The 12,063-nt window shown below is 43.5% G+C and overlaps 1 protein-coding gene across 1 annotated transcript; it reads left to right on the top strand.

The window, feature by feature from the left end:
* Positions 1-4,391: 4,391 nt before the first annotated feature.
* On the top strand, positions 4,392-5,342 carry LOC309332768 (olfactory receptor 1468-like; the record flags this gene model as incomplete). Its single annotated transcript, XM_081845942.1, has 1 exon — positions 4,392-5,342. One exon carries the CDS (start codon positions 4,392-4,394, stop codon positions 5,340-5,342), a length of 951 nt encoding a protein of 316 aa, XP_081702068.1.
* Positions 5,343-12,063: the final 6,721 nt, after the last annotated feature.

A 12,063-nucleotide genomic window follows, 5' to 3' on the forward strand; every position in this document is an offset into this window, starting at 1 on the left:
TACCAAGAAGCTATAGAGGGGAGGGGGGCTGCATATGCATTCTGCAAAATATCACTGAGGCAGGAATAGTGCATAAGTAGTGGATAGATACTGAACCCTCCACACAACATGCTCCCCCAGTGTTACTGCATTATTGCCATCCAGAGGGTCACTCTTGCACTACAGCAATACAAAAGCAGAACAAAAATATCCCTGGAAAATTGGTGGCATGGAAATGGAAATGAAGCAGCATGCCTGCTCCAAAACATTTGCAGAAACTAACAGTATTGAAAGGGGGATAATGTATAACCCCAATACCATATGATATGTTAAATTGACTATTACTATATAGTCCCATAGGATGCGGGTGGTGCTATGGTCTAAACCACGGAGCCTAGGACTTGCCGATCGGAAGGTCAGTGGTTTGAATCCCTGCAACGGGGTGAGCTCCCATTGTTTGGTCCCAGCTCCGGCCCACCTAGCAGTTCGAAAGCACGTCAAAGTGCAAGTAGATAAATAGGTACCACTCCAGCGGGAAGGTAAATGTCATTTCTGTGCGCTGCTCTGGTTTCGTCAGAAGCGGCTTAGTCATGCTGGCCACATGACCCGGAAAAACTGTTTGCAGACAAATGTTGGCTCCTTTGACCAGTAAAGCGAGATGAGCGCCGCAACCCCAGAGTTGTTTGCGACTGGACCTAACGTTCAGGGGTACCTTTACCTTTTATATAGTCCCATAAACTTTATATAATGTTTAAGAAATATTATATAAGCCAGATGGCTGAGGTATAAATCATATCATCATCATCATTATTGACAAAATATTTTCATGTAAAGATGGAATAAATGTTTGGATTGCTGTAGGTTACATGGAGTATTTCTGAGTGTTAATGATGGATTCTTAAAGTTCTGATGTGGAAGATAACTGGAGATGATTAGTGTAATATTTCTCTTCTGTTGATATGGTATCTTTTCTGTTGGATGGAAATAATAAAAATAGTAATAAAAGATTAGAGAAATTCAGGGGGAAATATACATCATAAGATAAAACTACACATTAAGATACATGTCAACTACATATGTGAGTCGATCTGCCTAAGCAAAAATGTTTTCAGCAGATGCCATAAACAGCACAACAATAAAAATAAAGGATTTTCTTTTATATAACTGCTGCCTGCTTCTTTGGTGCAGAGGTGGAGAGAAGGTATACTGGGATCTACTGGTAAATCTATCTGGGTGACTTGTAGCAGATCAATAAGTGTTTTTTATTTCCAGTTGTTTATCGACAGCAGTGCTACAATCAATGCTATTTTTCCAGAAAAAGAGGTGCCGGAACTCACCTCCCTTGTTCTCCTAAAATGGCAATGGTGCCCACCTGAGAGGTGCCAGAACTGAGTTCTGGTAAGTTCTGATTGAAAAAAAAGCCCTGGCTACAACCACTTTCCCCACCTAAATTAGACTGCTGAAATGAAGATAGCTAATCAGGGGTGGACTTTTGAGTCAAAGACCATAAGTTCAGTTTAGTTCTGGTTCTGAAAGCCAACTCTTAGAGCTCAGAATGTGCCCAGAAGCCCCTTGCTCTTTAAGTCTAACAATATTATCTTCTGTTCTTGTCTCTGGGTGGTAGATACTCGGGGGTGGACAGGGGGCATCCTAGCAACAAACAAAGTCGATCCAACAAGCCTTAAGTCTGCCACATCTGTGCTTGCAAACACCACTTGAAACACCCTATGGCCATTCTTCAAGTGGAAGGAGTGGTGGCACTGGAGGATTCCCAAGTGAAGGGAGCTGTTTCGAAGTTAACAAGTTCCTTGTGGGATACACAGTGCCAAACACCACTGACACAGGGAAATAAAACATGTCCCTCAGAGACATAAAGCATCTTCTCAACTGAAAAATACCCCACTGCCATGCAGATGCGTACTCTTCCATGCTGCAACAACCCAGGTTAGGACTCAAGAAAGGAAGATAAATGTCTTTTGTAATGTAGGGGCTGCAAGACCAGCAGTGACACTGCACAATAGACGGACAGAAAAATCTACATGACTTCATTTTTCTGCAGCAGAGAGCCCCGCCAACTCGACATTTCTGGCTGAGTCACAGTTCTAATGGATTGTCATGCCACAACTTTCCCCTGCTCGCCCCAATTCCCTTTCAACCACTGGACCTCATTTCATTTGCTCACTTCCTGCTGGAATCTGATGACTTCTTCCACATTGAGATGACAACCTGCTGAGCAAGTTGGACATTGCTTACCTGGTGAGCACCTGCACTGTATAAAATCTGGGTTGCCTGGAGCCAGGAATCTTTGCTAACCTGGGATTGGGCCTTGTAATTGCCCTGGACCCCTCCAGCTGGGGGCTCAGAGCTTTCCTGCTTTCTATACAGGGCATCCATTTCGTTTGGTTCCATTGCAAACTCTTTCCATACAATGTTGATTTGCTTATGCTATCTGCTCTCTCCCAACTAGTCCTCCTTTGGAGAGAGAGGATGTAATTCAGCCGTTTTGAGATATTGTCAAGAGCAACAGCAGATCAACTCAACATGGATCAAACAAGAAGGCTTATGGTGTAGAGCAGAAATGAATTTACTTTCACACACACACAAAAATCCCTTCTGTGAATGTAAATGCCTAATATCCCCCAGTGTTTCCGTAGAGAATGTGTTCTAACAGCAATTACAGTAAATTATATATATATATATATAAATTGTTTAATAGATTATCAATGCTGTATTGATTAGTTAATATGATATTTGCTTTAATTGTGATGTTTAGCTTATTTTTTAAATTGCTGCTTTGTTAGCAGTGTCTTATAGATTGAAATTGCTTCATTGGTGATTTATTGATTATTTTGTATTATTTATGTTGTACTGAAACTAAGTTAAGGTAAAGGTAAAGGTACCCCTGCCCATACGGGCCAGTCGTGTCCGACTCTAGGGTTGTGCGCCCATCTCACTTAAGAGGCCGGGGGCCAGGGCTGTCCGCAGACACTTCCGGGTCACGTGGCCAGCGTGACATCGCTGCATCTGGTGAGCCAGCACAGCACACGGAAACGCCGTTTACCTTCCCGCTAGTAAGCGGTCCCTATTTATCTACTTGCACCCGGGGGGTGCTTTCGAACTGCTAGGTTGGCAGGCGCTGGGACCGAGCAACAGGAGCGCACCCCGCCGCGGGGATTCGAACCGCCGACCTGACGATCGGCAAGTCCTAGGCGCTGAGGTTTTACCCACAGCACCACCCGCGTCCCTAGCAATTACAGTAATTAAAGAAGGGGAATGAATCTGTTAGGTAGGCAGCAGTCAGCATCCAAGATTATTTATTTATCATCGTATTTATGTGTCTCATTTCTAAAAGATTTTCCACAAGGTGACTTGCAACAAATTTCAGAGGTACTCAGAAGGATCCTTCTAGGTTTACAGACAGACAGAGTGGTATCTTGAGGACTCTGCTGTTATGGATGTGATTCTTAATGGCAGGAGGTTTAAAAGAAACATTTCCTGAGATGAAGGGATGAATGAGGTAGACCATCTACTCTTCTCTCCTTCCTTTTTTAGTCTGATTCATTCTCTCACTCTCTTAATTTGAGAGCTCCTCATGTGTCCACTTCCATGCTTTAGCACAAACCCTGAAGGGAAGGAATAATTTCTCCAAGAGCAGGTACCATGTAGTTTAGAAAATCCACGGTGTGACAACTGAGATCATCTCATGCAGATTGCTGTTGTCATTTAGTGATGGCAAAGGGATGCATTTACTCCCCACCTCCCATAAGCACACTCTGTTTCCAGTCTCATGTAATTCCTCCTCAAAGGCATCTGTATATCTGGTTATTATGAGACATAAAATAATAATAGCAAATGCTTCAAAAAATTAACATGATATCTCTCTCTCTCTCTCTCTCTCTCTCTCTCTCTCTCTCTCTCACACACACACACACACACACACACTCTTATATAGAGCACATTGCAATACTCCAAGCAGGAGATAACCAGAGTAGGGGCCACTCTGGCAAGACAGTGCACAGGCAGGTAGGGTCTCAGCCTGCATAGCAGATGGAGCTGGTGGACAGCCGCCCTGGACACAGAATTAACCTGGGACTCCATGGATAGCTGTTAGTCCAAAAGACTCCCAGGCTGTGCACCTGGTCCTTCAGGGCACAGTTACCCCATTGAGGATCAGGGAGTTCTCCACACCTGCCCACCCCGTCCTCCAGAAACAATACTTTTGCCTTGTTGGAATTCAACTTCAATACATTAGCTGCCATCCATCCTCCAGCCACCTCCAGACACTCATATGGATGAGCAAGCCTCTCTTCCCTTCCCCCACCAGCCTAAAACATTCACCTTGGTCCTTTTAGTGGGTGTGTCAAGAAGTTGTACATGCCTGTCTCTCTTCCCTTACTTTTCACAGCTGAGCCATGGGAGAAGAGAACCACACGGGCCCATTGCAGTTCATTCTCCTGGATGTCTCTGCCCAGCCAGAGCATCAGCATCTCTTTGCCTTGCTCTTCCTCACCATGTACCTGTTGATCCTTCTGGGGAACTTGCTGATTGTCCTGCTGGTCTACTCTGATGCTCACCTCCTCCACACACCAATGTATTTTTTCCTTAGCCACCTTTCTTTGGCAGACGTGGGCTTTGCTTCTGTGATTGTCCCCAAGATGCTGCAGAACCTCCTCTTTCAGGTCAAGACCATCTCCTATGGTGGTTGCTTTTTGCAGATGTATTTCTACATGGCGTTTGGCAACACAGACAGCTTCATCTTGGCTTCTATGGCTTATGATCGCTACGTGGCCATCTGCCACCCATTACACTATGCCACACGCATGAACCACAAACGTTGCCTCCTACTGGTGATTGGTTGTTGGCTCCTGGCATCTCTCCATTCCCTTCTGTATACGCTGTTAATGTCCCATCTGACCTTCTGCTCCTCTCAGGAGATCCCCCAATTCTTCTGTGAGATCTACCCATTGCTGGGACTTGCGTGCTCAGACACAAGCACTGTGAAGACCACAGCTCAAATTGAGGGCTTTTTGGATGTTTTGGGCCCATTCTTCCTCATTGTGATTTCCTACGTGTACATTTTTTACACCATTCTAAATGTCCCATCCACCAGTGGGAAGCGCAAGGCCTTCTCCACGTGTGGTTCTCATCTGGCTGTGGTAGTCCTCTTCTATGGCACCCTCTGTTGGGTCTACTTGCCGGCGACCTACTCCAGGAAGTCTGACCAGAATAGCATTGTCGCTTCTCTCATGTACACTGTGGTGACCCCCATGCTGAACCCCTTCATTTACACCCTCAGGAATAAGGAGATGAAAGCTGCTTTGAGAAGACTGATCATCAAGATGAAAATGGTTCAAGGATGTTAGAAGACAAAGGACACCAGGGAAGATTTAAACAGGTTTCATGGTCATCCCTTCTCTGTCAAAAACCATATTTAAGTGTGGGGGATGAGAGATCTCTGTGAGTCCTCAGAATCCTCCTCCAACTTAAATTCCAGAATTCTTAGGGAGAAGTTAGAACTGGTATGTAAAATCAACACAGCTGATTTTCACCAGATTTTTCTGCTTAATAAAATACTGAGTGATGGGGTGTGATTTATTATGATTAATACACATTTATCCCAATCTTCTTCAATGGAGCTCAGGGTAGTTTACATTACTCCTCCTTGCGACACTCCTGTGTGGAAGATTAGGCTGGGAGAAGAGGCCCAAGTTGAAATTCACCAACCCTGATCCCAAAATGCAGAGACAATTTTGCCCCCCTCATTCACTTGAAACCTCCCCAAGATTCCATCCACAAGTTTGTCAAAATGCACTTTTGAGATGAATTCTAGCAGCTCCCAGGATCTCTACAACACAACAGTAAAGGTAAAGGGTAAAGCGACTCCTGACCATTACGTCCAGTCGCGAACAACTCTGGGGTTGCGGCACTCATATCACTTTACTGTCCGAGGGAGCCGGTGTTTGTCCACAGACAGTTTTTCCAGGTCATGTGGCCAGCATGACTAAGCCGCTTCTGGCAAACCAGAGCAGTGCACGGAAATGCCATTTACCTTCCTGCCAGAGCGGTACCTATTTATCTACCTGCACTTTGACGTCCTTTCGAACTGCTAGGTTGGCAAGAGCAGGGACCAAGCAACGGGAACTCACCCCATCACGGGGATTTGAACCGCTGACCTCCGGATCGGCAAGCCCTAGGATCTGTGGTTTAGACCACAGCGCCACCCATGTCCCACAACAGTCCCAAAACACAACAGTAGAAACTGTTAATTGTTATATATTTTATAATGGTATAAAAATCTCTGGAATTTAATTATTACAAAAAAATAATGCGAGTTAATTGGAATCTAAGGGAAAGAAAGATCCTGATAATTTCTATTCGGTATGTGATATTTTATTTCATACAATTTCAGATTTACTAGCATTTCTACTCATGAGAAAAATGGTTCTCACGATTTTAGATTCTGTTATTATATGTTTACATTTTGTATGCCCTGCCTTTAGTTGGCTATATTAATGATTTTTTGTCGTTGTTTACTTGTCTCTGTGGTTCCATAACAATATGAAAACTAATAAAAATAAGTTTGAAAAATATATTATATAATGAGCTCATCCTGATTTACTTGCACAAAGCTTCCACACAGGTTAGACTACATCTGGCCAATAAAGCCCTTACAAGATTCTTTCATGGAAAAGGGGGAAAATACGTTCCGGCGGCCTCCCAGGTTTTTGCTGCAAAAATACTCCCACAACTCACTTATGGATCCCAGGTCTGCAGTTTTAAAAATTTTGTGCCTATGGAGGCATTTCAAACAAAATTCTATCGGTGTTTATTGGGGATCCCCCCTTGTGTATCTAATATAGCTGTCCGCTTAGAAGTTGGACAACCACCCGTTAACGCACGGCTGTGGATTCTAAAGATACACTATTGGTTAAAACTTATTTTTTTCCCGGCCTGTTTGGCGCCCTTAACACTCTTAGACACCTTTCATTCTACCTGGAAAGCTTCCCTGTTTGAAAAGATAAGAAGCTTGGGATTCTCCCCGCAGATCTTGATAGCGGCAGGATATGAGAGTGCCAGAAGTCAAGTGCTCCAACGCATTAGGGACATAGAGCTGCAATGTCATATGGGCAAAATGGATAAACATGCCACAATTAGAGACTTTGGGAGAAGGTTCTCACCCGCAAATTATCTGGCTGATTTACAAATACCTAAGTACAGACACTCCTTTACCCTGGCCAGATTCAACGTTCTGCCCTCTGCCCTGTTGTTAGGCAGATATGAGGGCAAACCATATGAGTCACGTGTTTGCCCATGTGGCTCATCGGAAGTGGAAACAAGTCTGCATGTATTGCTGCACTGTAGTTATTACGAGGACCTACGCCTGACCTTTATTGCCCCAGTTCTACAAAAGCTTAAAAATAAACCAGAACTCCTATGTATGAGAGCCTTGGTAGAAGATAAGGTCCCTGAAATTACGATCAATGTTGCCAAATTCTGTGTAGCCGCTATTAGGCGCAGGAAACAAGAGCTTTCCAATGTCAATATGCAGGTGAAGGCAAATATTTAATTTTATTTATGCTGTCTAATTTTAAATTGTTGTTATGGCCTAATCTGTATTGAAATTGTCCTTCTTCTGGTGTTATCTTTTGCTGACTAGCTGTACGAATTAATCTGGTCTGTGACCGTTTAATAAAATTTGATTATTATTTTTTTACATCTGGTCTTTATTGAGAATTAATCTGGGTTGGTTTGTCTTCTCACTGTTATAGGACAGTGAGAAGATTTGATTTCCTTGCTTGGTGTTTATGTATCTTCTCTCTTCTTAATCCACACTTTTCAATGCATTTTCCTATCACTTTAATGACCACAAGAAGTAGGGTTTTTTTCCATAAAGGGTGATAGAGCAATCCACTTAAATTGCACAAACTTAAATTTTCCAGAATATGCTTGACTGCCTCAAGTATAAAACCAACAGTCTGGAGGCACTCAAGAAGAGATCACTCCCCATAAATAGCAGAGTGTTTCTGGAGATTTCATAGATACTTGTCTCTTAATTTGGAAGCTAACAGGTAGAGTGCCACACCACTCCCAAGGAATACAGAGAGACAAACTAAACAACTCTGTAGTTTACAAAAACTCATTAATTACAAAGGCAAGCAGTCCAAATATTTCTGAAATAAGTCCATGAGAGAAACTCTCTATGCGTATACTTGTGCTGGTGCGGTCCCAATGAAACTCCTACAACAAGATACCCAGATTTCATTCTCTGTTTCTCGAATTTTCTTCTGGTCGGCCCGAAAAGGAACTATACAATGGCAGTTAAATGCTGCACCAAATACAGTGGTACCTCAGGTTAAGTACTTAATTCGTTCTGGAGGTCCATACTTAACCTGAAACTGTTCTTAACCTGAAGCACCACTTTAGTTAATGGGGCCTCCTGCTGCTGCTGTGCCACCAGAGCCCGATTTCTGTTCTCATCCTGGAGCAAAGTTCTTAACCTGAAGCACTATTTCTGGGTTAGGGGAGTCTGTAACCTGAAGCGTATGTAACCTGAAGCGTATGTAACCCGAGGTACCACTGTAGGTCATCTCCATCCTTGGAACAGCACTTTGCTCATCTTTCAAAAAAGAGCAAAGTCCAAGTGTTTGGACTGCTTGGCTTTGAGAGTTTCGCAAGTCATTATTATTTTGGCATTGTATATATATTATTTAAGGTTTCATGTAACAGAAGCTGTTTAAATGCTGTACATTATTGTTAATGAGTTCTTATAAACTACATACAGCGGTACCTCAGGTTACAAACAGTCCTGCTTACGAACGCTTCGGGGTACGAACTCCACAAACCTGGAAGTAGGTGTCCCGGGTTGTGAACTTTGCCCCAGGATACGAATGCAATCCACTTCCGGGGCCGCAGGAGGCCTATGTAGGGAATGCACACCTTGAGTTAAGAACGCTTAGGGTTAAGAACGGACTTCCGGAACGAATTAAGTTTGTAACCCGAGGTACCACTGTACAGAGTTGTTTAGTTTGTAAGAGGTAGATTGCCAGCTAATACTTTACCTTACCTAACAGCTCCATCACTCTCAGGTTAGGCATAAGACCTCACTTCTCCACAGTGCACACCACACAATGATACCTGTGAAATGTATGGGTTTACTACCCATTTCATTAGATCTTATAGCGCACCTTACATTAAAGGATTCAGGGCAGATAGTAACCAAGATGCACAGGGTTTAGGACCCAAGACAAATGGTGCCCAAGAGAACAGGAAGGCAATTCATGCCACACCTACCCACCCACAGTCACTGTACATTTTTGATTCCTATTTCCACCTGTTTTCTGGCCAGGATCCAAATAACTACTTGACTAGTTCTACAGACTCAGTATCATTCCATCCCATCCATTTTGTTTCTTACATTCCCTATCGTCCTGTAAATTTGTAAATGCAAAGATGATCATGGAAACACCGTGAAAGAAACCTCTGCAAACATTGCCCCATTCCTGGAGGCTTTACATTATTCCACTACTTTGCTCCCTAAGGGACAGATGGTCTTGGCCTTACATGTTGATATGGATGGAACAGTGGAGAACTGTGCCAATTAACAAACTCTCTGTGGCACAGTTCTCCACTGCTATCAATGCTCCTGGGGACCGTTTCTCAGCCAAATGAAACAGTTTATTTATGTATCTATTTTATTCATATCACACATTTCTCCCAGTTGCGATTTCTCACAGATCCTAATGGTCAAGGAGGTGTTCATTGCTGCAGCCCAGCAAAATTTCAACCATCAAGAGGCCTCTTTCCTCCTTGGAGATTGCACAACTTCTATGAAATGAAATATATGCTCCATTCAGGGTTACAAGGTGCAGTGGAACTTGTACATCCAAGATGGAGAAGGCATCCTGTTGATTTTAAACAACTGCCACCTTACACTTTGTAATGTTTTTATCTGTCATCCAAATAAAAGAGATCTTATTGAGCCTGCAGGAAGGAAAAAAGAATCTCTCTCAGCCAGTTTCCAAGCTGGCTATGATGCTTTCTTTCCTGAATGGATATATTTTCTACCACACACAGATTCCTGTTTTGTCAACAGTTTTGTGCACCAACTTTGTGGAACTAGCACCTCCTTATCAGGTGAGTCCCAGTCACTTTATTTAAGAGCCATATAACCAGTGTGCATCACCATCTCCTGCTCGCATAAGTCAGGGATGGAGAATTAATGGTCCAGATGTTGAACTTCAATTCTCTCCGTCTTGGTGGCTGGGGCTGATGGGAGCTGGAATTGAGTGAGGAGGACTGAAAGTATGAGAAACATGGAAGCCAAATCCAGACATTTTTGACACTGGACATTTATTTACTACTTCTATAGCAATTCTTCATCACATGGTTCTTTTTATGCAGTTTAAAGTAAATAAAATTACAAATTCCAGGGAGGTACCTAGGAAATGGCCTCATATTGCCCAATCAGACCATTGGTCCACGATGAGATTCTCAGATGATGGGCGGTATAGAAATGGAATACATAATAAAATAATAATAATAATAATCCTCTTTTAAAGTCATCCAAACTGGTGGTCATCCTGTGGAGAACATTCCATAGTTTAAGTAAGCACTCTTTGATGAATCAATGAATCACTTTGATTGGTCCATGCTGAATCATGCAGTGTTCAGCTTATTTGGATGGTACTGATTTCTAGTATTATGAGGGAGGTGAGAAGAACAATGCACAGTGTTCCAAGTCACATATTTGTATGTTGACATTATGATATTGACATAGGGCAGTTTGATTTTTCAATCCCTTCCCCAACAATCCCTAAAATGGAATTTGCCTTTTTCGTGGCTGCCACACACTTGGTCATTGTCTTTGAGTTACATCAAGACAAACATGTTGAATACTGTATCTTCCAATTGTTCCAATTGTTCATCAGTATGCAGATGATATCCAGCTCTACCTCTCTTTCAAATCAGAACCAGTGAAGGTAGTAAAGGTCCTGTGTGAGGTGTCTGGAGGCGGTTGGAGGATGGAAGGCGGCTAGCAGATTGAGGTTGAATCCTGACAAGACAGAAGTACTGTTTTGGGGGGACAGGAGGTGGGCAGGTGTGGAGGACTCCCTGGTCCTGAATGGGGTAACTGTGTTCCTGAAGGACCAGGTGTGCAGCCTGGGAGTCATTTTGGACTCACAGCTGTCCATGGAGGTGCAGGTCAATTCTGTATCCAGGGCAGTTGTTTATCAGCTCCATCTGGTATGCAGGCTGAGACTCTATCTGCCCACGGACTGTCTCGCCAGAGTGGTGCATGCTCTCGCTTGGACTACTGCAATGTGTCTATGTGGGGCTACATTTGAAGGTGACTCAGAAACTACAACTAATCCAGAATGCGGCAGCTAGACTGGTGACTGGGAGTGGCTGCTGAGACCACATAACACCGGTCTTGAAAGACCTACATTGGCTCCCAGTACGTTTCCAAGCACAATTCAAAGTGTTGGTGCTGACCTTTAAAGCCCTAAACAGCCTTGGCCCAGTATACCTGAAGGAGCGTCTCCACTCCCATCGTTCGGCCTGGACACTGAGGTCCAGTGCCAAGGGCCTTCTGGCGGTTCCCTCACTGCGAGAAGCCAAGTTACAGGGAACGAGGGCCTTCTCGGTAGTGGCACCCGCCCTGTGGAACGCCCTCCCACCAGATGTCAAAGAGAAAAATAACTACCAGACTTTTAGAAGACATCTGAAGGCAGCCCTATTTAGGGAAGCTATTAATGTTTGACGGACTATTGTATTTTAATATTTTGTTGGAAGCCGCCCAGAGTGGCTGGGGAAACCCAGCCAGATGTGTGGGGTATAAATAGTAAATTGTTGTTGTTGTTTTCCAAAACTACATAAAAAGAGGTGTGGGAAAGCCCAGAATATAAGGAGGAAAGGAACAGGAAGGAAGCAGCCCTGATGTTATAGAAGAATGGGGGCATTTTGGGCCTTGTAAAATAAAGTGACTTCCCCCAAAGAAGCCTGAGAACTGCAAAGGATGCTGGGAACTGTAGTTCTATGAAAGGTAAAATACAGTTCCCAGGATTCTTCAGGGGAAGTCATGCT

The sequence above is a fragment of the Podarcis erhardii genome, assembly GCF_964252035.2.
Source record: "Podarcis erhardii genome assembly, chromosome: 17".
Lineage (NCBI taxonomy): Eukaryota > Metazoa > Chordata > Lepidosauria > Squamata > Lacertidae > Podarcis > Podarcis erhardii.